This window comes from Syngnathus floridae, chromosome 14 (genome assembly GCF_059516105.1).
Source record: "Syngnathus floridae isolate MCC-2025c chromosome 14, RoL_Sflo_1.0, whole genome shotgun sequence".
Taxonomy (NCBI): Eukaryota; Metazoa; Chordata; class Actinopteri; order Syngnathiformes; family Syngnathidae; genus Syngnathus; species Syngnathus floridae.
In genome coordinates this window covers 12,018,048-12,040,406 of record NC_142426.1, presented here as the reverse complement: position 1 = coordinate 12,040,406, position 22,359 = coordinate 12,018,048, and the positions used below count along the sequence as shown (strand labels likewise).

General features: G+C 42.4%; 3 protein-coding genes and 1 long non-coding RNA gene across 15 annotated transcripts in view; 2 read left to right on the top strand and 2 right to left on the bottom strand.

The window, feature by feature from the left end:
• The window catches only part of LOC148387831 (receptor-type tyrosine-protein phosphatase mu), an 89,447-nt gene extending 88,154 nt beyond the window's left edge, over positions 1–1,293 (bottom strand). For 4 of the 6 annotated variants that reach the window (XM_088396394.1, XM_088396395.1, XM_088396397.1 and 1 more), the window contains exon 1: positions 919–1,292. In XM_088396394.1, the coding sequence (XP_088252520.1) occupies positions 919–991 (73 nt within the window). In that variant the 5' untranslated portion in view covers positions 992–1,292. Of the gene's footprint in view, positions 1–671; positions 826–918 lie in introns of those variants that run through there. The other 2 variants (XM_088396396.1, XM_088396398.1) reach the window with 2 other exon arrangements.
• Positions 1,294–1,641: 348 nt separating this feature from the next.
• Positions 1,642–22,117, bottom strand: lrrc30a (leucine rich repeat containing 30a). Of its 6 annotated transcripts, XM_088396067.1 has the most exons (5): positions 21,818–22,117; positions 18,276–18,409; positions 12,028–12,142; positions 6,562–6,753; positions 3,004–6,492 (listed from the first exon to the last, which is right to left on the bottom strand). In XM_088396067.1, exon 5 carries the CDS (start codon positions 4,691–4,693, stop codon positions 3,794–3,796), a length of 900 nt encoding a protein of 299 aa, XP_088252193.1. In that variant the 5' UTR covers positions 4,694–6,492; positions 6,562–6,753; positions 12,028–12,142; positions 18,276–18,409; positions 21,818–22,117; the 3' UTR covers positions 3,004–3,793. The 6 variants fall into 6 exon arrangements, 4 of the variants coding, with proteins under 4 accessions (XP_088252193.1, XP_088252192.1, XP_088252191.1 ...); XR_015862535.1 differs by lacking the exons at positions 3,004–6,492; positions 12,028–12,142 and adding an exon at positions 1,642–2,635 and having other exon boundaries at positions 21,818–21,928; XR_015862536.1 differs by lacking the exons at positions 3,004–6,492; positions 12,028–12,142 and adding an exon at positions 2,725–2,973 and having other exon boundaries at positions 21,818–21,928.
• rheb (Ras homolog, mTORC1 binding) lies at positions 11,284–17,382 on the top strand. 2 transcript variants are annotated; one of them, XM_088396069.1, is made up of 9 exons: positions 11,284–11,486; positions 12,094–12,165; positions 13,947–14,014; positions 14,210–14,292; positions 14,358–14,414; positions 14,493–14,540; positions 14,615–14,696; positions 14,844–14,932; positions 17,145–17,382. In XM_088396069.1, exons 1-9 carry the CDS (start codon positions 11,435–11,437, stop codon positions 17,182–17,184), a joined length of 591 nt encoding a protein of 196 aa, XP_088252195.1. In that variant the 5' UTR covers positions 11,284–11,434; the 3' UTR covers positions 17,185–17,382. The 2 variants fall into 2 exon arrangements, with proteins under 2 accessions (XP_088252195.1, XP_088252197.1); XM_088396071.1 differs by having other exon boundaries at positions 14,844–14,939.
• On the top strand, positions 20,244–21,619 carry LOC148387829 (uncharacterized). Its single transcript, XR_015862539.1, has 5 exons — positions 20,244–20,699; positions 20,779–20,852; positions 20,934–20,969; positions 21,090–21,218; positions 21,500–21,619. It is a non-coding gene; the product is annotated as an uncharacterized LOC148387829 (long non-coding RNA).
• Positions 22,118–22,359: the final 242 nt, after the last annotated feature.

Below are 22,359 nucleotides of genomic sequence, written 5' to 3'. Positions count from 1 at the left end.
ACCTCACAAGGGAAAGAGTGAAACATTGATTTCTTCCTGGTTTACATATTTACACACACACACTCCCTCCCTCACACACGCGTGTGCAATTAGGAGAGCGTTTATCGACAGTTGCAGCACCGTTGGGAGCCCCCGCCAATAAATCTCTGCACCCTCACTAAAGTAGGACAAGATGAGGCACATTTATGTTGTGTGACTGAAGAAGCACTACTTTTGAATAATAAAAAATATTTGAAAATTTAACAAGACTTTGTTCAAAGTTTCCTTCACATCTGCATTCTCTCCATCTATTGATGCTGGAGGCGTGTGCAATATCGCCCTCAACAGCACCACTGCGGTAGTGCGTCTTTAGTCGGTCAGCCAACTTTTAAATAAGAGCTTTAGAAAAATATATTTGGGAGATGAATCGATTAGTCATCCATTAGGGTTCATTAGAGGCAAAATGGATGAATGTGCTCATCGGATGTCAATATGAGCCCTTTCAGGACCTTCGGGCATTATAATACTGCGCATTCCCACAACTTTCTCCTCTCCAAATCAATTTGACATGGAAATGATTAGACTGGCATGGTATACAGCATCAAAACATCGTGAGAAACACATTCGTTGCCATGAAAGCTGACTGTTGCATGAAATCAATCCAAATGTTTTAGCGCGACTTCGGCTTTTACCTTCTTATTTTCGCAGGTGACACGGGGAATCCGTTTGAGGTTAATCACATTAGACAGGGCAACTTATAAAGATAAAGTTAGACGCACACAAACACTGAACTCCCTCAACTTGACCGTCGCCCGGTGACCGTGCCCGGTTACAGGGTCGCACCTGTTCGTAATCATCCATGTATCAAATCAAATTATCCTAATAATTGGGAGGGGGAAATAATCTGTAACAGTGTATGTATCAGGCGCGCTGACTTACCTTTAAAAACTTCTCCCCGGGCGGATAGCAGCAGCGTGAAGGTGGCAAACCACCAACCGACAACTTTATCCATGTCGACCGCTCCGAGGCGACCGCGGGGTTGGCAAAACAAAACTCTTCGGCGCTTGTCTCGCAACTTGGACGGCTCGAATCCTTAAAAATAAATAATAAGGACAAAAAAAAACTCCTTGTTCGTCCCTTTTTATGCTTTGTTTATGGGCGAGCTGTCGAAGCTCCGTTGCTGCTGCTGCTGATCCTTCTCCTTCTCCTCCTCCTTGCTCCTCGTCCACACTCGTAGGAGGACCGTGAGTGAGTCGATTGCACACTTGCGCGTGGATGGAGTGAGTGGCGCCTTGGCGGCTGTTTACGGGCCCCGTGGCCGGGAGAGGGCGTATGTGAGCAGAGTAGACGGAGAAGTCAATCATCCCAAGCAATAATTTAGTTTTGTGGCTAATGAATACAGTTGTCTACTAATATAAGAGTAGATTAATTATCGTTTAAAATGGAAAGTGATGAGTAAAAAAAAAATACCTCACGGGGTATGACGTCATAGAAAAGAGCAACAAAAACATGGTCCACCCTGTGACTGCAGATTAATAGAGAACAGCCTGTATTATTTGAGGTTTAAAGTAATAACGGTGAAGAAAACATCAACTTTAAAAGCATAAATGTGCTTATACTATGTGTCACTAAGCAAGCATGATTTGTAATTGTTATGGCCACCGCCTCTTTGTGCATTGTCATGCCTACAGCCCTCGAAATGACAAGGAATGTACAAAAATACCAACTGGAGCACAAATGTCTGCTTTATGCGCCGCACTGGCCAACATCCTGTGCAGCCGAACCACTGATATTGACATTGACATCATCCAAATTCACACTCCTTTATCATATTTCTCTCCACCAACAGCGATGCAAAATCCATTAAACAGACATAATGAGATAAATGAGAGGGAGTAGTTAAGTGTCAACCTTGTGATGTTTGTCAATAGGTGCTATTGTGAGGTTTCTTCAGTGTCTTGCGGAGCAATGGCACAGTTTCATACTGAGAACAGGAAAGAGACTTGCTTTTTAATTAACCTCCTTGATTGTCAAAGGCTCTGTGAGGCACTGATGAGCTGTCATAACACATCTAATGATATTGCAGTTTTTTTTACGCTACCTTTAAATTTGGGCTTGTTGAAGATGATGATAACCATAGAACAGGAAATGAAACCTAGCACGACACAAAAATGATTCTTGACTGTAACAACAGCAATATTCATAATTACTCCTCAAAATTGGAGGAAATAACAAACTAAAGAAATGAGGTAGGGAGGATAGACAAAATCAGCAATGAGAGGGATCCAAAGAAAACTAACATTAAATTTAAGCAGGAAGAAAAGGAGACGTGTTGTTGTTGGACTATAGCAAGTGAAACAATCACGTATTAATATAGTCCGAATTGCCACAGCAGTAGTAATATGAGTAATTTAATTATTTACTTCCAAAATGGTCACTCTTACATATTTTATGGCTTCATAATGATCTAAGTGCTGTTTATATCTCCACTAAAGATGGTGTCGTAATGATGTTTGACTCATCCTTATTTTGATGGTGATTGTTTTCAGTAGAAGCTGACTATTGGATATGATCTTATAATGATGTTTCTTTGCTTTTGTTTTTCTCCATTTATGGGCAAGGAACCATCTACAGCCACTTTGGTGAACATGTTTTCCTACATGGGAAAAAGAAAAAAGCGGTTTAGTTTTACAAAGGCAAAATGGTCATGTTATGTGCTCCAATAAGACTTTGGATTTTCATTGGTATTTATTATTATTTTATTTTTGTTATGGAAATTCAGAATGAATCAGCCCCAGGGTGGAGAAATGTGAGACATTGATTAATGTGACATTTAGCCAAAAGACACATTTGTGGCCATGTGACCAGGACGTGATCTGGCAGCTGCGCTGTACGTGTTTTAAAATCTTGTTCAGATCTTGAAGACTCTCCTTCTTTGACACATGAAATAACCAGTAAGCTCCAGCAGAGGTCACTTTTTTTCTTGGTGTTGAACTGAGAAATAAGACCAGAGAATCTTGGAAAGTTTACAGTTGATCGTGTTCTCGAAACTATTACAATGGTGATAAAATATTTACAGAAATAAATAAAGCAATAATATTACAAGCACACATTCAAGTGAATAAAATCAGAACCTCAATAGACACATTTGTTGCAACAAAAACAAAACACTGGATAGTGACATGAAATAACCAGATGAGTAATTTTATTTTTTATTTTGCTTCAATCCTTCAAACAAAATGGTAAAAAAATAAATAAAATTAATTCAAATCTCGCAATGTGATGATTAGCCTCCTGTTTTATTTGAGCATTTTACTATTTATTGATAATTAAATTCCCAGCACAAATGTGTCACTGATAATTCCATTACGGACCTTTAGAAATCCTTCAGTAATGCATCTCACACTGGAGGTATTTCTTGTCAGCTCCTTGTTGCATAAGTTTTCCCCTTCTGCTCTACTGTTCTTTCCACTGCCTGATCCCCGTGACCTGAATGCAACAAACCATGTGTGCTATCCACCTCTGCGCCAACCACTCGCCACTAATCAGCCTCCAAATGTGGACTTGTGAAATTTTGTCACCTCCTTTTAACCCTTGACTGCGGATTACGCTCAAACACGCGTTCGGCATAGTGCGCGTGTTGGCGGTTTGTAGTTGTTTATTTACAGCCAACGACACTTTAAATCTATTTGTGTGCCTAAAAAAATGCCCTGTAATGTAATAGTGATTATGAAATCCATGGTGGGCCGGGTATTCGGTATGCGTGAGCGTCTACGTGTCCGCCGTCGGCCGGGTGCCGGTCATCGACGGCGCCTCACGTCGGTTTGAGGTAGTTATACAGGGAGCTGAGTCCTCCTTGCAAAACCTCCTGGATGGGCTTGAGCAGGGGGTTATGTATGATATGGAGCCCCTTGTCCAGAGGATGGCAGGCCAGCCTCCTGAGCCGGATCAGCAGGTACATCTCCACTGGCACGCTCTGCAGTTCGTTGAAGTCTACATTGAGGAGTTCTAAGGACTCCAGGAAGCAGAGTGTCTTGGGCAGGGTGTGGATACTGTTCCCCTCCACGATGAGGATCTTGAGGTTTACCAGGTCCTGGATCTGGTCGGCGATGGTCTCCAGGCGGTTGCAGGCCAGGTGGAGGAAGACCAGGCCCTTCATGCTGTAGACGCAGGTAGGGATGTGGGCGATGCGGTTGTGGCTCAGGTTAAGCTTGGTCAGGTTGCGCATGGTGGCCAAACTGCCGGGCAGGCTGCTAATCTGATTGTTGGCCAGGCTAAGCACTTCCAGGCAGGTGCAGGAGCCCAGCTCCTCGGGCACCTCGCTGAGGCGGTTGCGGCAGGCGAAGAGCACACGCAGCTTCTTCAGCAGGCCGATCTCGGGTGGCAGGCTGCTCAGGTTGTTGCCCCACAGGTTGAGCACCACCAGGTTGTCCATCGCACTCAAGGCTGGTGGCAGCGAGCACAGGCAGTTCATGGACAGGTTGAGCTTCTGCAGCTCACGCAGCTCCCACAACTCGGCCGGGGCGTCGTCGAGCCCGCGCATAGCCAGGCTCAGGGTGCTGTAGCCAAAATGCACCGTAGCGTGTCTGCGGATTCTCTCGGCGGCCGAGGAAAGGCTGCTCTGGTCGCTACTGGTGCTCCTCCGGCCTCCTTGGCTCACACTCACCTCGCTTAGCTCCTTGTTGGAGAAGCCGTGAGACTGTTTCCCGCCCATAGCCACGAGACGTCTGCATGAGTCGTTGCTTGGGCCACAGCGGTGGTGCTATCACCGAATCCTTCCTGAGTTAACTGGGCACTGCGGGGGGCTTGCGCGTGGTCTGCCCGTCACAGACACGGTGCTGGTCTTACAGGATTTCATTCCCCAGCTGGCCCTGTCATTTGTCAGGTCCACAGATAGAACCGTGCTCCCCACCCACAGTCGGGGTGGTGGTGGGGGGGGTTCTGTGTCAATGCCATGACCTCATGCTCAGACACAGGGGGCACACACGCCACATGACAATTTACATACTTGTGTTGAACTTGTCACCCCGTCCCTGGAAAACAGACCTTTTGATTTAAGTCACAACCTGCGACCGGACGTAATCTCTTATGTCCGCCCTCTCGGATGTTCTCTTAAACCTGACACCAAGGAGGCAGCGGCAAAAGTCACACTTCTCAGAGGCATTAGTGGAGCCTCCTGCATGCTGTTTTTAAGCTCAAGCGCAAAAGGACACGGAACATTCCGCTAAGCTTCCTAGAAAGGTTGACCGCAGGGCGTTGAGGGCAAGTCTCATGCTCGCAATTTTCACACATTATTGGGGAAAAATTGATTCGCTAAACGTGTCTTAACTTCTCTCCCATTTGTCATTTTTGGCATGCATAGGTGTTTTGCCCCCAAACTTTCAGACCATTATTCATAATTATATTCTTTGGCAAGACTTGACAAAGATGATTCTTCCATCAGGATAAGTCACCCATCACATTATAGAACTTTTCAATTTGCTCGACATGTCTTGATCCCATTTTCTGGCCAACGTCACAGAACGGGGGCTGCACTTGACATCGTTTCTGCTAGCGTGCGCTAATCAAAAGAACTTGGATGACAGTTAGCAGCCATTTCCAACTCCCGGGTACTTGCCGGATCGACCCGCGGCTACATCAGCACTTATGAGTGACAGCTGGAATATTGACTTTGCTGAATTGTACATTAGAGACGGTCGGAGTTACAGTTGGGCATTTTAAAATAATCGATCGGTCTTTTTTATAATGCCGTGTCGGCGACTACAAACTGACCTTATGCCTTAAAATGTTTGTTGCTATCTATACTATATGTAATGTTTTGACATCCTCGTGTATCAAAATATTAGGTGTGAACACACTCATAGATATTCTGTAAATGTCTCTCCGACATTGCCAATCAAAACCGAGGTATCTATGTCGAGACAGAATTTTAGTATCGGATCTCTTTTATATTGGATTGATTGTCTAGTCTAGTGAGTCTCCAATAGGTGAGGCCATGCGGAGTCATTCTAGTGCCACATAACCAGATAAGCCTTCACAGAAGACCATTTTTGTCACCCTTGAGGCTACGCAACTGTGCTGGTTCTCATTTAGCCGCTAATGACACGTCATAATAAAAAGGTGTCTCGCAAATGCGCGAGAAATGGTAGATCCCATTTTCCTGTCATTTAAATGTCAAGCTGTTTCCGCACATCTGTTCCTCCGGGGTGTGAGGAAAAAAACATGTCTGGGATAAAAGATGTGTTTTTAATGAAGAGTAATGAAGCCCGTGCTCGCGTTATGGCAACGAGTCGACTTGTGTCATTGCGACATCTTTTCCGGCGTTGATTGAGTGCGCCTGCTAGTCCGACTTCCCGTGCCACCCCCTTTGGGCTGGCAAAGCCTTTTCTGCATATTTGATTGCGTGTGATGCGAGCCTCATGTTGCCACCGCAGGGGTGCGTCGGCACACAGCTGAGGTGTCATCTTTCATATAAATAGATGAGCGCATCCTACCATGATGACACATTTGATGCTGAAGAATACGTCGATTGAATCACAATGGATTAGTAGCACAAAGGAGGAACTCAAAATCAGGACTCACCAAGTTACTTCTTAGGTGCTGATGTTCATGGATTGAATGTCAGTTCCAAGTCCACACGTGCCTACCGTTGAAGCCTCGCTGCCATAAAATCTGCCTTGAGGCCTGTTGAAGTCTGAGAGGCTCCTGCCAACACTTCAGCTTTTAGTGTCTTTACATGACTCCCTGAGGGCCACACTGACGAGCAAGCAAGCCCTGTAGGTTGGAACACGAGACAGGTTAGGGGTGGAAAGATGATGCATTTGCATGCCACAAGCCTCTGTGAGTATCAGGGCAATTAAACAGAGATAGTAGGTAGAAGTGCCCGAGCTGATCATCATCAATTATTCAGCTGGCGCATGTGTGACTATTGACACCGGCGGAGACATCTCCTGCGCTAATGGAGCGTCGCGGAAGCCAAGAATCTGGATGTTGGCAAATTTGAGGACAAAACCTGCAGGTGATGTAAAGCAGCCCGTCATGCTAACTAACCGAGATTGATGCACTGTTGCCTTGATGGGAAAAGGTTCAGGTTCGACTTGACTGGGTTTCCAAATAGGCAACTTTTTCCGACCGTCCAAAATCAGTATGGTACGGGATTTCCACCGTCTTAAAATGTGAAATTGGTTGATTAAAGTCTAAATTTAATTGCTAAAATTTTCATTTTAGATGTTCATTAAAAACCAGTATGGTTTGTTAAATCTTCAAACATAAACAGTGTTTGGTCTTGAAAAAAAAAAAACGAGGCAATATTACGCTGTATTTGACTAACTTTGAAGCCAGTTAGGGACAAGAGAGCCGAAACAAATGAGATAAGCATCCTCCATGTTCTTGGAATATTGTTTTGCCTCCTTATCAGATAAGTGAAACTCCTGCAGCCTATTTTGTTATCCACTAATCTCGCTTCGGTCTGGCTAGCTATCTGTAGTTAGATATGTGGCCAGATACAAATGGCCAAACAAAGTGGGCCGACGTGATGAATGGACGATAACGACACCCAGGGGAGCACGGGATCCAGGTTAACTCCAGCGCATCGAGATAACATCTGTAACATGCGCGGGGAAGCTAACTGGGCTCCAAAGTGGTTGAATCAAAGTTTGCTGAGGCAGCAGAAAGGAAGACAATGTGGCTTGGATGGCAACAGGCGGGTGATGAAGCACCGTTGAGGAACCTAAATGAGTCCCACAGCCCTACTGTACTGTTAGCATAGCAGTTTATTCTGCATTTGATTTCACTAATGCTAATTTAATTGGTTGTAAATTGTCTTTGTTTACAAATGTGAGCAAGTTCAGTTCAGTCCATTTGATTTTCCATCCATCCATCCATCCATCCATCCATCCATCCATCCATCCATCCATCCATCCATCCATCCATCCATCCATTTTCTATACCGCTTGTCCCCACGGGGGTCACGGGCGTGCTGGAGCCTATCCCAGAAGTCATTGGACAGTAGGCGGGGGACACCCTGAACCGGTTGCCAGCCAATCGCAGGGCACACAGAGACAAACAACCATTCGCACTCACACCTAGGCACAATTTGGAGAGCTCAATTGGCCTACCAAGCATGTTTTTGGGATGTGGGAGAAAACCGGAGTGCCCAGAGAAAACCCACGCAGGCACGGGAAGAACATGCAAACTCCACACAGGGAGGGTCAGAGGTGGAATCGAACCGGCACCCTCCTAACTGTGAGGCGGACGTGCTACCCAGTGCGCCGCCGAGCCGCCCTTCCATTTGATTTTGCCAGTGCTAATTTAATTTGTCATAAATTGTCTTTGTTTATAAAAGTTAGCAAGTTCAGTTCAGTGAAGACTCTCATTAAAAGTGTCAGAAAATAAATGCTGAAGATTTCGTGAACAACTTTGTTTCTCCACTAAGCACTACCATTGCCTGGTTCGAAAACGTTGAGTACATTCCAGTAAATTATCACCAATTTAGTGACTCTGCTACATAGCCGGGCAGCGGGGGTTAGCTGGCCGAGATTTACTAATGAGCTCTGAAGCAGCGGGATGGTACTGGGAGGATTCCTGCTTTGAAAACGGCAGCTGAGGCTCCGCATTAGATGTGCTGAGCCTGTACGTTGACAGTGGTTGGAACGAGGCCTTGGGTTTAGTTCAGATGTGCTGGACCAAGCTATATTTCAACTGTCTCATTTCCATCCGTTCCGGTTTCACGGCGGATTATTGTTCTGGCGCGGCCGCTTCGTACAATGGGATGTGACAATGCTCCGTTCTGGAAAATGATGGCACTTGCCAGAGCGTTTCACTGCCATAAATGTTTCTCAACACGTCGATATGGTAAAAACTGGACCTCCCACAGTCGTACCTTGTGAGAGAGCCTTTTCAGGCCTGCGTGAGTCTGGACACTAGCCAACTGTTCAAATCCAAACAACCTAAAAAAAAAAATAGAGCTTTATTTGAAAAATAATAATTGTGTGTGTTCAAGGAAAACAGCAGTCGCGATTCTTTTACCAGAAGAGCACCGTGCACATGCTGAGACGTGAGCGCCTTCCTCTGAGTTAAATATGCAATTCTGTTTTCACAAGCGTGGGTCCAGGTGCCCGTCGGTGGCCCCGGTCCAGCTGGAGGATGTGGCCCATTTGCTTCGGCTGGCATGCTGGTTGGCATACTAACGGAGTGTGACAAGCCTCCAACTCCTGTCCACCAGAAAAGCATGACTACAGGATTACGCAAGACCGTCTTCCACTTTTGAGGGGGGATACATTTTAGGGGGGTTATTGGCGTTCTCAAAAATGATTCCAATTGGAACTACTAAAATGTGGAATCACACTACTACAGCGCAATAGTTATTTTGCTGATCTCTGAAAATGGAATGGAAAATGAAGATAGAAAATCATCAAGCGGAATTGCGAACCTCCAAAGAATTTAGTTTTGTCCACATGGAAATTTGCTTATGTTACCTAACAAAATGGAGAACAGCAAAAGGATTAGTTAAGCAAGTGGAGAGTCCGATTGCTTTTGGAGCAAGGTCCGATCTCATTTTTTACCACAACAGGACCATGCTGACTTTTGTTTGGTGGTCTTAGATCAGTTTGTTTGGCCTTTAATTGTCTTAATCAGCCCATTCTGATTTAAACTTGTTAAAGGTTTTCAATGCAAAATCATCCTCATTTTCTGGCCATCTGTGTTGCAAAGAGCTTAATGTATTATTTCACCAAGACTAATTTTAAGCCTTTTTATGACAGTGAAACAATCTTGTCATGCACCTGTTGCTAGTTCTGGGTAGGGGTATTAATTGTCGGGCCTGTGTCAGCACATGCTAATCCTTGGCCATTATTACCAGCGTGACCTATTTCTGCTCATCATTTTGTGGATGTGTGTGTGGGGAATGCACTGTCGGTGCCCTCCAGCTTTCTCCATACACTCTCCCCTTTTTTTGATAGCCAATGTCATAGAGAACAAATGGCCTGCTGCTGACATGCTGATTTCTCCCCTCGTGTGCTGAGAAGCGTGTGTGCAGGTAAAACACTATGGCTTTAGGCGTTTTGGTAATTGAGTGCTATAGGGGGTCAGAAAAATGACTTTTGTAATTATTGAAAACTAGCATGAGGAACATTGGGTCTGTCTTGCAAGTAAACGTCAAAAGAGCAATGCCATCCTCTCACCACCTTAGCCTGGTATTCCACCATCTGCCCGTCGGGCTTAACCCACTAATTGTGGCCTCACTTCCTCCACCGTTGTCGCATGCCTGCGGCTTGCTTTTCCAAGCCACGGTTATATTAAGAAGCGCGTGTTTTAGTTTAACGGACGTCATGCTATCAGCTGAAATGATCAGTTTGTGTGTAACGGCCGCCTGATTGATGGTGCCTGAGGTTCCTGTGGTCCTGTGTGGAAGAGGCTTTGGCTGAGTTTGACTTCTTATTAGATAGTAACAAGGATGGAAGTAAACAGTAGTTAGGATGTGGGGTTGTCATGGAGATGTAAGAGGGATACAGTATAATCGTTTTTGGAAGAATGACAGGCGCTGAGTGGGTTGTATTTGAGATGTGTGATGCAAAGAGGACATCTACTGGCTATCTTCTGTCATGACAACAAGTGAACTATTTTAAGGGGGGATGCTCTTTGTAAAGTTGGTGTAAAAAAGCAAATCTATTTAACGAGTATTAGAAGTACTACTTTTTAGATAGTACACTACCATGACAAGTGATAATAAAAGTAATCACACAAAATAATCACAAAATCCCTTTAGGGATAATATTTCTTTAAAAAAATCAACTTTACGACTATTCTTATATTAGTGTAAATAATTTAAAAGTATATCAATTTTACTAACCGTAAATGTATTTACTTAAGAGTTTGTAATTCAAATCAATATTTCGAATTATTTATATTGACTTTGAATTTGAAAGCTCTAATTGATGTTGTTAAAAATAAGATGACCATAATTGCGTTTTATTGACAAAATGAAAATTCCCACCGCCATATATCGCTGCGGCTCTACCACTATTGATGACAGTAAGGGGTATTATAATGTCTACAATACAATACACATGAATCGTGAATGAAAAAGTAAAACTATGTTATGACAACGTCGTGAGCGCAGAAGCATCCCTGCTTCCTGATCCCGCAAAATGTCACCGCGTCACGATGTCCGCGTCGACCAATTACAACCCCGACCCGAATTCTTATTGTATGACGAACAGTCACGTTGTCCAATCGTACACTTACAATCGCCCTTGGAGCACGCCTTTTTTCTGGATTTGGCCAATTGGGACGGAGCAGTAATTACTAATTCATTACAATACGAAGGGGAGTGACGCAGTTGCTGAAAACCAAAAGCTTCCCGCGTAAGACTTGAAAAAACCTCGAGATTCGGGTGCCATTCCGGTTGGAGGTTGCGGTCGTCCACGAGGACTCGATGCGATAACCAGAGCGAGACATGCCGCAGCCTAAGTCACGAAAGCTCGCCATCCTCGGATACCGATCCGTAGGTGAGAACCGGTTACACGACAAGACTTGGGTTGTTCCTCCCCGCGAAAAGGATGCATGCTCCGGCCGGTGCTAGGCAGTAGCGGGCCCTGGGTACTCACAGCATCCCTCCCTACACCAGGTGAAGGCGTCCCCGGCACCAGGCCTCCGCCTTAAAAGCAAAACGGTCAACATTTTTGGCATCCTTTCGCCGTCAAACGACAAAACCACACACCCCTCCGGCTTACGCTAATGCGCGACGAGCGGATGGATTCGACGCATGACTGACTGGTCATGTCACTGCGAGCTGGCGCAGTTGAAAAATTAAGGGGAGCGTGATGGATGCTGGACGCTTCCGTTAATAGTGTCTTTTTTAATTCCATAATCCTGCCATAGACAATGCTACATTAACCCATCAGCAGTGAGAACCAAATGTTCTAAGGGTTAAGCGTTAATGTGTTTATATAACCATAAATTGTGATGCCAATAAACGGGGTAGGCCAAGAGTAGGTAAACGCTTGAAAGAATATGTTACATTTACAATTGGTAATACATTCCACTCACCGAGGGTGTGAATAATTCTATGACGATGCTAAACCATTCAACTAAATGCGTTTTCTTCTTTTGCAGGAAAGTCCTCTTTGACCATTCAGTTTGTCGAGGGCCAGTTTGTCGACTCCTATGACCCCACAATAGAAAACAGTAAGTATGTGATAAGGATAATGACAATGTCAATTTTGTGCTCCTATTTACCATCAGAAATGTATTCGTTGTGAATTTGCATAGGGGAACACGAATGCAATTGTTTCTCACAATTTAAAGTAGTTCCCAGACGTCGTAGTACTCGGTGACACGCCTTCATCGAAATACTCCAACGATCCTGAAATACTAAATGCTTTATACCAGGGGTCACCAACCTTTCTTAAACCGAGAGCTACTTCCTGGGTACTGATTAAGGCAAAGAGCTACCAGTCTGACACACACTTCTGAAATAGCCAATTTGCTCAATTTGGCTTACACTATGTGTTGTTATTGTCATTTCCAGTTCACATGTAAGTGTGATTTTAACAAGAATAGTTAAAATACAGTCAAACCTTTCCAAAATTTAAGTGGACCTCTTAATTTGGTCCGATCGCGCAACCGCAGCGCGCCGGGCGCTCACTGTTGCATTGCTTTAAGAGCGTCTTTGTGTTTTAGGAGGACTTTACTGCTCCCACTTGCTTTCTTTGGAGGCATGATTAGGGGTTAATCCAATCCTCAAAGTAACGAAAATACAATAACAACAGAGTCAGTCAGCATCCGGGCCGCACGGTCTGGTTTTCTCGGGTCCTCCCGGCTCATCTCGCGAGGTTCGACCTCCGAATTTTTTGTTCGAATTCCAATTTGTTCGAGAACCAGGACGTTCGAAAACCGAGGTTTGACTGTAAAATAAATAATAAAATAAAATAAATACCGCTTTATACACTGATTTGACTCTGGCTGAACTTAGTCCATTTTGGGGAAGTGGTGCGGTCTCACCACGAACCCACTCCAATAGCGTCGCCGAGTAAGACTGTTGTTATCCACATCGACTAAAAAAAAAATGCAAAGTGCATGCAAGTTCCCACAAAGCTAGGCATTTTCTTTGTCAAATCAACAGTTCATCACAAGCCGCTGAATTACAGTTTGAATATTCTCCCTTTCATTTCTGGGTTCTCCACCTTTTAGTCCTAAAAAGTATATTCAATATTATTAATAAAGTATATTTAATGTTACATACTATTTTAGGTCACTATTAGATGATGCACATTCTTTGTTATACCACTAGAGGGAGCGTGCGTACGACTAGTCCGCCACACAGAATCACTGCTCTATTGTCCATATGGATGAATACGAGTGTGAATGCCTTTTTGTCCTGCGATAGGCTGGCAACCAGATCAGGGTGTACCGTGCCTCTTGAATAATGTCAGCTGGCATGGAATTGATCAATTTAAAAGGATCAGCGGACGTGGTGAAATCAGCGGACACATCACTACACACAAATTCGCCTAATACTGCAGTCACTTGAAAATGGTGGCTCTTCACCTAGCTAAATGAGATAACTAAAGCTCGACGTGGTTATTTGCACTTGATGAATGAACAAGTAGTCTATTTGCATTCCAGCCATTCAGAGTGCATTTTCCATAATAGGACGATATCGTCAGCAATGTCTGTCAAATCTCCAACAGTCCAGCATATGCTTCAAAGACTCCATTGATTCCACAGCCCAAAGTTTTCCTGAAGGCCTCATCATTTTTTACCAATCCTGGCAAGCACGTGGTATGCCTCTATAAATAACTAGGGAGCAGTTACTGTAAAAGCCAAGTGTCAGCGTTCTCCACAGGCACAATATCGACCCGTCCCTGCACCCGGTGAACCCACCACTCGTGATGGATCCACTCCAAAGCGGAAGTAAAGATGTTCCACCGTCTCATACGTTTTCCTTTTTCTTCTCCTGCTTGCAGCGTTTACTAAGATGATCACGATAAATGGACAAGAATATCATCTCCAGCTGGTGGACACGGCAGGACAGGTAGTACTCTTTCCATACATGCATCAGAATGCTGAGAATAATAAATATACACAGCCGGACTTGATAATATTTTTGCTATTTTTGTCATAGACAGTAATCCTTGTAATTCATATATTGATTGGCTGTGCGATGTACAAACTCACATGCACCAGTCTTTTATTGTAGTATTGTGTTCTATCTCTTCTATCTATTCAGGATGAATATTCCATCTTCCCTCAGACGTACTCCATAGATATAAATGGCTACATCCTAGTCTATTCCGTGACATCCAATAAAAGGTGTGCTTTTACTTTCGTTAACAGTGGAGAACATAGCGGCAAAATGACCTATTTTTTTCTTGCAGCTTTGAAGTGGTCCAAGTGATTCATGAAAAACTGCTGGACATGGTGGGGAAAGTTCAGTGAGTACCACGTCATCGGCTTGTTCCGGAGCCCAAAACGGTATCAAAACATGTCACTTTACTTCCCCCGTGCCACAGAGTTCCCATCATGCTCGTTGGAAACAAAAACGATCTGCACATGGAGAGGTACGTCATCAAATGATTCGCCGGGAATGGAAACAGGTGGACCTAATATTGTGGCCCTGATTTTTATGTTCTAGAGTAATCAGCTGCGAAGAGGGGAAAGCATTAGCGGACTCTTGGAACGCTGCCTTCATGGAATCCTCGGCCAAAGATAACCAGGTACCCGGTGGTGATGTGGCTCATTTTTGGAGACCTCGCCAGTTGTTGTAGGAGCTTGGGGATGATGAACAACAAATATTCCCAAAGATGTTTTATCTCACGCTTGGAAGTATTGTATGTGAGAGACATGTGCGGCTGTGTGTGCAGACGGCCGTGGAGGTTTTCCGCCGGATGATCTTGGAGGCAGAGAAAATGGACGGCGGCGCACAGCCTGGCAAGACATCCTGCTCCATCATGTAGGGGGTCAGCCACAACCGATGTGACTACACATATATCAGGGATGAGAATTTTCCGCGGATCTGCGCATTTCCGTGTTTTTTTCCGTCGAAAGTATCATTTTCGTCAATCGTGTAAATCCGTTGAGATTTACATATATGTATACATATATATGTATATATATAGTATATACTATATATGGGGGCGTTTAGCGGCCGGCCAGCTGGCCGGGCAACGTTAGCCTCGGCGACTCGCGAGCATTCGCCCGGCATCTTTTGGCACATCTCAAAGCAAAATTAGTAAAGCTGTGAGTTCGGCAATCGTCTTGCCTTTGTAAACCTAAGTCACTGGCAGCAGCGATGCGACAACATCCGCCTTATTTTCGGCAGCATTTTGGCGCTACTTTCGTCACATCATTTCCACTTGTTAATTTAATTTACGTGGAGAACTACTGTTTTTACACCGCCACAATGTGAATTTGTGATTGGGTTTTCATCACTTGTAAACGAGTTATTTACTTAGATAGATCTAGGGCCTACTCAGCAAAAGTTTTCGCCAGCATGAGGTTTGTGGCGGGGAACTAGACAAGCCAAACGGGATTAAGAACCGCTCCAGATGGGCATGGTTTGAGAGCAGCGTCATCGTACAAGTCGGAACACAGTCCGTAACCACGTGCCTGACGGAACATATCCGCAAAGTAGATGTTTCGCGGAAGGTTTTGTGTATTCTCTGTCAAGATATGATCAGCTATGAAGGTCGCGGCGCTAGGAACATTAAGCAGCATATCAAAACAAAAAAAACACAAAGGTACGTTTTTACTTTTACAAGCATGTGGGTTTAGAAAGTAACATGATGTTACATGTAAGCTAATGTTACGCTATTGTCATGATATTGTTAAAGAATAAATCTTCAATGATATATATACATATACACACACACGTGTGTGCATATATATACATATATACACACACACACACACACACACACCAGTCGGTCCCCCAGACCTCCGGCTACTTTTACTTTTGAGTTTTTTCACATTTGCCATTCTCATCCCTGATATATACACGCGCACATGCACAGATAAACAAGAATACAGGTGAGGCAACTGCACTGCACTAGGATATCCCGTTTTACTTGAAGGCTAGTTAACGCCACTTCTCCACCGCGCCGGGTCCTGAATATTCTCCATGGCTCCGGAACCCGTTGTTTATCAGTATTGTTATCCATGTTTTTCTTAAGGCAAGGCAGATTTATTTATATAGCGCATTTCACACACAAGGCAACTCAATGTGCTTTACATAAGAAGGATTAAAAAAAAAGAACATAGAGCATAAAAAAAGGGGAAAAAAAATACAATATAATGCATACAAAATCAAGAAAAAGAAAAATATATAAATATATATACACCGTAATTTTCTGACTAAAAGTCGCTCCGGAATATAGGTCACATTAGCCATAAAATGCACAATAACGTGAAAAAAAAACATATAAGTCGCTCCGGAGCATAAGACGCATTTTGGGGGGAAATTTATTCGACAAAATCCAACACCAAGAACAGACATGAACGAGCAACAACAGGCTAATCGATAGGTATGCTAACGTGACAAACACAAACAAAGAGCTGAGAACGGGCCTGACGTAAATAACACGTTTATGAAACCATCTGTGTCACTCCAATTAAGTCCATCGATCGTCCTTTGTCAACAATGGGTGTGCGCCGCTGACGGCGCTTGCACTTCAAAATATTCCACAGGCCCATATAACGATATATAAATTAGATATCAAATAACTATTATATAAGCAATAATATTATCAAACCATCTGTGTACTCTAAATCATTAAATCCATCGATCAAATTCCTCGTCCTTTGTCAACAACACCGCGTGTGCGCCCTGACGTCAGCCTCGTCGTTATTCCACAGATCTAGTATATAACTACATATATTGTAGCATTAACAAAGTACAAGGAAAGACGTGGGTTTGGTAAACGGCTCTTTATTTAACAAAATAAACTATGAAAAAACTGCGACTTATAGTCTGAAAATTACGGTATATACATATATAAATAAAGTTAAAAGGAGAGGATTTTAATTTAAGAATACGCTGCAGTAAACAGTAACGTTTTTAGCCCTGATTTAAAGGAGCTAACAGTTTGAGCAGACCTCAGATCTATGGGAAGCCTGTTCCACAGGTGAGGAGCATAATAACTGAATGCTGCTTCTCCTTGCTTAAGGTGTGCTTGTTGTGGAAGCGGGACAAGTGGCGCTCTTTAATTTCATCACAAATCATGGATCAAAACAGCCTTTTCCCCAACATATGTTCATTTTGTTCGTTTCCATATAGCAGTTAGTGTCAGACAAATAGTAGTAGACAAACATACAAAAAATGTCATCCGTTTTTTAAAGTTGAAAATGTTGTACAAATGTTTTGGATTGTACTCATTAAAACCAAAAGTGGTTATGTTAAAAGCACTTGTCTGCTGTTTCTTTTCCTTTTTTTTTATAGGCTTGAAATCATTACCTTTTCATTTCCAAAATGACAGTCAAAGGTTTTTTTTGGGGGGGTGTTTACAAAAGGGAAATTAATAATATTTAAATAAATTGAAGTAAAAGGAGCAGAAAAGTACTATGATAATTATAAAGGAAAATAAGTGTATTTGGTGGCACCTTGTGAGGGGGGATTTTAATATAAGAAATGAGTAATAATATTCCAAGAAAAATAGGTAAATTCCAACAAAAGTTGTAAAAAAAAAAAAAAAATAGTATTCCTAATATTCGTAATGTAGTAGTTTTAGTGGGAGTACGTCAAGGCTAGGCTAATACAGCCAATCATCAACTGTCAAATAAAAATGACTTCACCAAGAACAAACTACACACATCATTAGAGGCTAATTATCTTGATTTGATGCCAAGTGTATGTCATATTTTCAAAAACCAGGAGTGCCTTTGTCATAATCCACTTTCAATTCTATATGTTGCTGCTACTTTTTATACCAACTGAACTTTAGAATGATCAAAATTATAACATAATATCCAAGAAGGCCATAAACACACCAATTTATCTACAAAAAACTGAAAATTTAATTACAAATATTAGAAAATAATAAATTGTTCTCTTAAATTATTTTGCTTGTACAAATCATCTGTTAAAATATATCAAAGCGAACATAAATCGTCCACATACACACACAATAATCCACATACATACACAATAACCTAATCTAAAGGCCCAATCAATGTTACCAATCACTCAACAGCAATATACACAAATGTCGGTCAACTTCGCTGACTAGATCGATGCTTGTGTACGTAGAAGCCTAAAATAAATGGCTCATTCACCCAAGGACAAATATAAACAAATGTACCTTATTTTCAATGACGCGCGTTTACGTCGGTCGTCCAGACAGCAAGGATGGAGAAAGCAACAGTTGCAGCTCCAAAGTCCACCAAGCAATGTTAGCGAAGCACTCCGAGTTGACAAGTTCACTTCGGCGGGGTTCTAGATAACAGAAAATGGAGAAATGTAGCAACAATCTGGGGAAAAGTGGGTCGAAGATCGACCAGGTTAACCGGCAGCTGATGCGTTATGATGCAAACTTCAAGATAATGCTGATATACAATTGCAAAGCGGCGGTGAAACATGGTGTCATAGAGTGTAATGTACGGAGAACGAGAGCTCAAAAAGATCGCCTAAAAAATGCTCACAATCAGAGAGAAGCTTTCCGTGGTCCTCAGTGCGGCCGCTTTCAAGAGTTCGACAGGAGGGTGTGCAGTGACAGTGGACAGTGACACTTTTCTCTCGAATATATTGTTATAATCATTTGTTTCAGATGTACTGTAATTATTTTCTGTATAAGAATTAAAATTGGTGTTCAAAAAGTCTTTTTTCAAACTTGAGTCTTGAAAAAGGGGGTCGTCTTATATTCGGCCCAATACGGTATTTACGTAAGCAAAAACATGTACACTAAAAATTTTTTGTTTTATAGTAAAAAAGACAAAAGAAATACAACCGTCGGTGCGGCATTTTTTTTTAATTTTTTTTTTTAAAAAGGGCCTTACGACCCTGACGAAACCACGCAATTTTTTTTTAAATTCCTGGGTACTCATGAAGGTAGTTGATACCAGCGGCTGATAATTTAGGCAAAAAAATCCTTCTTGTCAGTGGTTTACACTGCGACAGTTTAACATGTCAGCACATCTACTAATGAGTCAGAAAAAAAAAAGGTCCCACTTTCGAAAATCTCAATCTTAAAACCCAAAGTGACGCCGCTATTGCAGTTCAAAATTGAAATCCCTCGTTGTGATATTGAGTGGATGACAGGTCTTCACACATTCATTCTTGTTTCACACCACCACCGCCAACAAAAATGACTTGCTTTATAACATTTCTTTATTTTTTGTCTTTTTGATGCTTTGCAAATTAACTAAAGAACATGGAGGCACCAGGAGTCTTGAAGCATTCAGACTTGATGCACTCCCGCCGCTTTGACGCACCTGTCGGAGAAAGTAAAAGAGTTTTAGATTCAAGACTCAACTTCTGATTCTTCTTTCTGGAGATTTGGTTGGAATTCTCTTGAGATTTTGGACTTTTAATTTGAAAGTCATTGTTTTATTGCATGGAAATGCTTCATAATTGTAACATGCGTGGCAAGTGTGAGTTTTTAGCGTAGTATTTGCAAAAACATTGAATGACATTACAGTGAATTTTTACAAAAAGTATTCATTGTGTTGTATTTACATTTGTTATGTCAAAGACATCAATGTGTTGTCGGTCATTTTATTTATAGCAGCTTCTATTGACTTATCATGTTTAAACATTATCGTCGACTTTGCCACATGAGAGATTATTTTAATTAAAAAAAGACTTGTGCACACTACCTTTTCAAATATTTTTTCATCTTTTTAGGAAGTATGTAGTGCTACGGCCCACGCCCCAGCAGCACTCATGACAAACTGTGGGAACCTCAAACATTTCTTGCCCATCCCTGACTAAAAAGTTCTTTGAAGTTGTCTTTTTCACGAATAATGAATTTATATTTTGGCAAAAAAAAAAACACATATTTGATAAGACGCTTGAGGACAAAGGGTGTGTGCCTCTTTCAAGTGGCATTTTAGAAAATTGGACAGCGGACAATGAATATTTAAACATAAGTCAATAAGAGCGGCTATTAAAAAAAATAAGTCTCTTATAACACATCCATATTGGCACAAACTGAGACCAGTCATGTAGACGTACTTTCCTCCGTTTTATTTTTCATAAGTGTGGCTTGAATCTGATGCATGTGTAATCCAAATGTTCTTTATAACGGGTGACATATTCATATAGAAGGCGCTCTGCATTATAAGGCGCACTGTGTTTTTTGGAGTAAATTGTCATTTTTTACGTGCGCCTTATAGTGCGGAAAACACGGTACTTTGGACTCTTTGGCCACCCCCGGTTTATGGGGTCGCGAGAGAATGTCCATGACCACCTCGGCCGGGCTACCACATTGGGATGCGTGAGGCAGTTGGCAGACTAGAATAAAGATCTGGCAAGAACACACGATGCGGTATCATTTCAAGTTTGCTTTTGAATTAAGAATTCTAATTATGTAGAAATAATTATCTGGATGGATGACAAATACATATTTGACCAGAATGTGTGAGGACAAGGGGTGGGGCGCATCTCTCATGTGACAAATTAGATGATAATGTTTAAACATAAGTCAATAAAAGCTGCTATAAATAAAATAAGCGACAGCATACTGAAATCTTTGAATTGCACAAAGTGAAACCTCCAAGTAAATAAGGTAGGTAGATGCGCCAGCTCGTTTTTGGCTATTTTTACAAGTATTTGTGCTGTTGTAAAGCAAGTGTTCTCCGTCACAGGTAACTTGTGTTGAACGGCGGCACAATGAAGTTGGTGATTTTGACTTTAAGCATTTTCCTGCTCTTCACAATCAGTGAGTATCTCTCAAAATCAACAGTATTGTTTAACAATGTGGCTGCTGTTCATTTGATGATATGAATTCATTCGTTTTCAGGCGCAGCCATTGAGATGGCGGCGTTTGTCCCACTCGGTAATTAATTTGTTCTTGCGGTTAGCTGTCACAGTATTTAAAAAAAACAATCAACAGTATTGTTTGTTAATGTGGCTGGCGTTCATTTGATGATTTTGTTTTTAATTCATTGTTTTTCAGGCTCACCTGACGTAAGGAACCAACATGCAATCATTGAGTCACCTCATCACGGGTTTCCCGACCATCCCGGCATGGGCGCACCCCTCACGCTCAACTAAATGATTAGCTCCAAGAAGCAGCAATACTGCAGTCAGTATTCTTCTTTTATATCTGGTTCTCATAATAAATGTGAATACAACACAATGAATGTTTTGTAAAAATTCACTGTAATGTCATTTAATATTTTTGCAAATTCTTCACTAAAAACTAACACTTGCCACGCATGTTACTCAGATGAAGCATTTTAGTGCAACAAAACAATGACTTTCAAATTAAAAGTCCAAAATCTCAAGAGAATTCCAACCAAATCTCCAGAAAGAAGAATCAGAAGTTTAGTCTTGAATCTGAAACTCTTTTACTTTCTCCAACAGGTGCGCCAAAGCGGCGGGAGTGCATCAAGTCTGAATGCTTCAAGACTCCTCGAGCCTCCATGTATTTTAGTTAGTTTGCAAAGCATCAAAAAGACAAAAAAAATAAAGAAATGTTATCAAGCAAGTCATTTTTGAAGAGTAAGAGCAAGAGTAAATATATACAACATCTGTCAGGAAATGAGTGGAGCAGGTCTACCAAATTCAGCTCGGACCAGGGTTTATTGGGGGAAAAGGTAGTGGGAAGGGAGGACGAGGGGACCAACCAACAGAACCGGCAAACTAACAGAACTTCCTAACAAAACCGACAACAGGACTCACCGACAGATTGGGGAACAGAAACGGAACTGACCAACAAAGACGTGAGACAGAAAGACATCGAATGTGAAGACATCAATGATCCGACAGGAAGTGGAGTGAGGGGCAGACAGGACTTAAATACAGGACAGGTAACAAGAGGCAGGTGACTGTGGTTACATTGATTGAGGTAACACAGGAGGGGTGGGGCAACGCCAACAGAAACCATGGTAACAGAAAGACACAATACAGCAACCGGGGACGGGTCGTGACATTTGATTTCTCCAATTCGGCATCCTTGAGTTGTTTGGACTGCATACGTCTCTCCGAATAATAAAGATGGCGGATTGGCGAAACCGTTTGGCCGCACCCATGACCTTATTGGCAGTGCAGACTGTGGTTTCATAGTTAAAAATACGTCATAGAAAATGGATCAAATATAGTAAAAAAGTACAAAATATCCTCCGAACTGATTAGAAAAGTAACTCTGCAGCACCTGGGGGTATTAGAATAAAGTATTTCATAATCCTTGGAGACTCCAGGTGCACAATAAAATGTATATGAAC

Bases quoted from the DNA above. Each gene is read 5' to 3' on its own strand.
- lrrc30a (XM_088396067.1), bottom strand. From the start codon at position 4,693: ATGGGCGGGAAACAGTCTCACGGCTTCTCCAACAAGGAGCTAAGCGAG.
- rheb (XM_088396069.1), top strand. From the start codon at position 11,435: ATGCCGCAGCCTAAGTCACGAAAGCTCGCCATCCTCGGATACCGATCC. The intron at 14,541-14,614 runs GTACGTCATCAA...TTTATGTTCTAG, and splicing joins AACGATCTGCACATGGAGAG to AGTAATCAGCTGCGAAGAGG. The intron at 14,697-14,843 runs GTACCCGGTGGT...CTGTGTGTGCAG, and splicing joins CCTCGGCCAAAGATAACCAG to ACGGCCGTGGAGGTTTTCCG.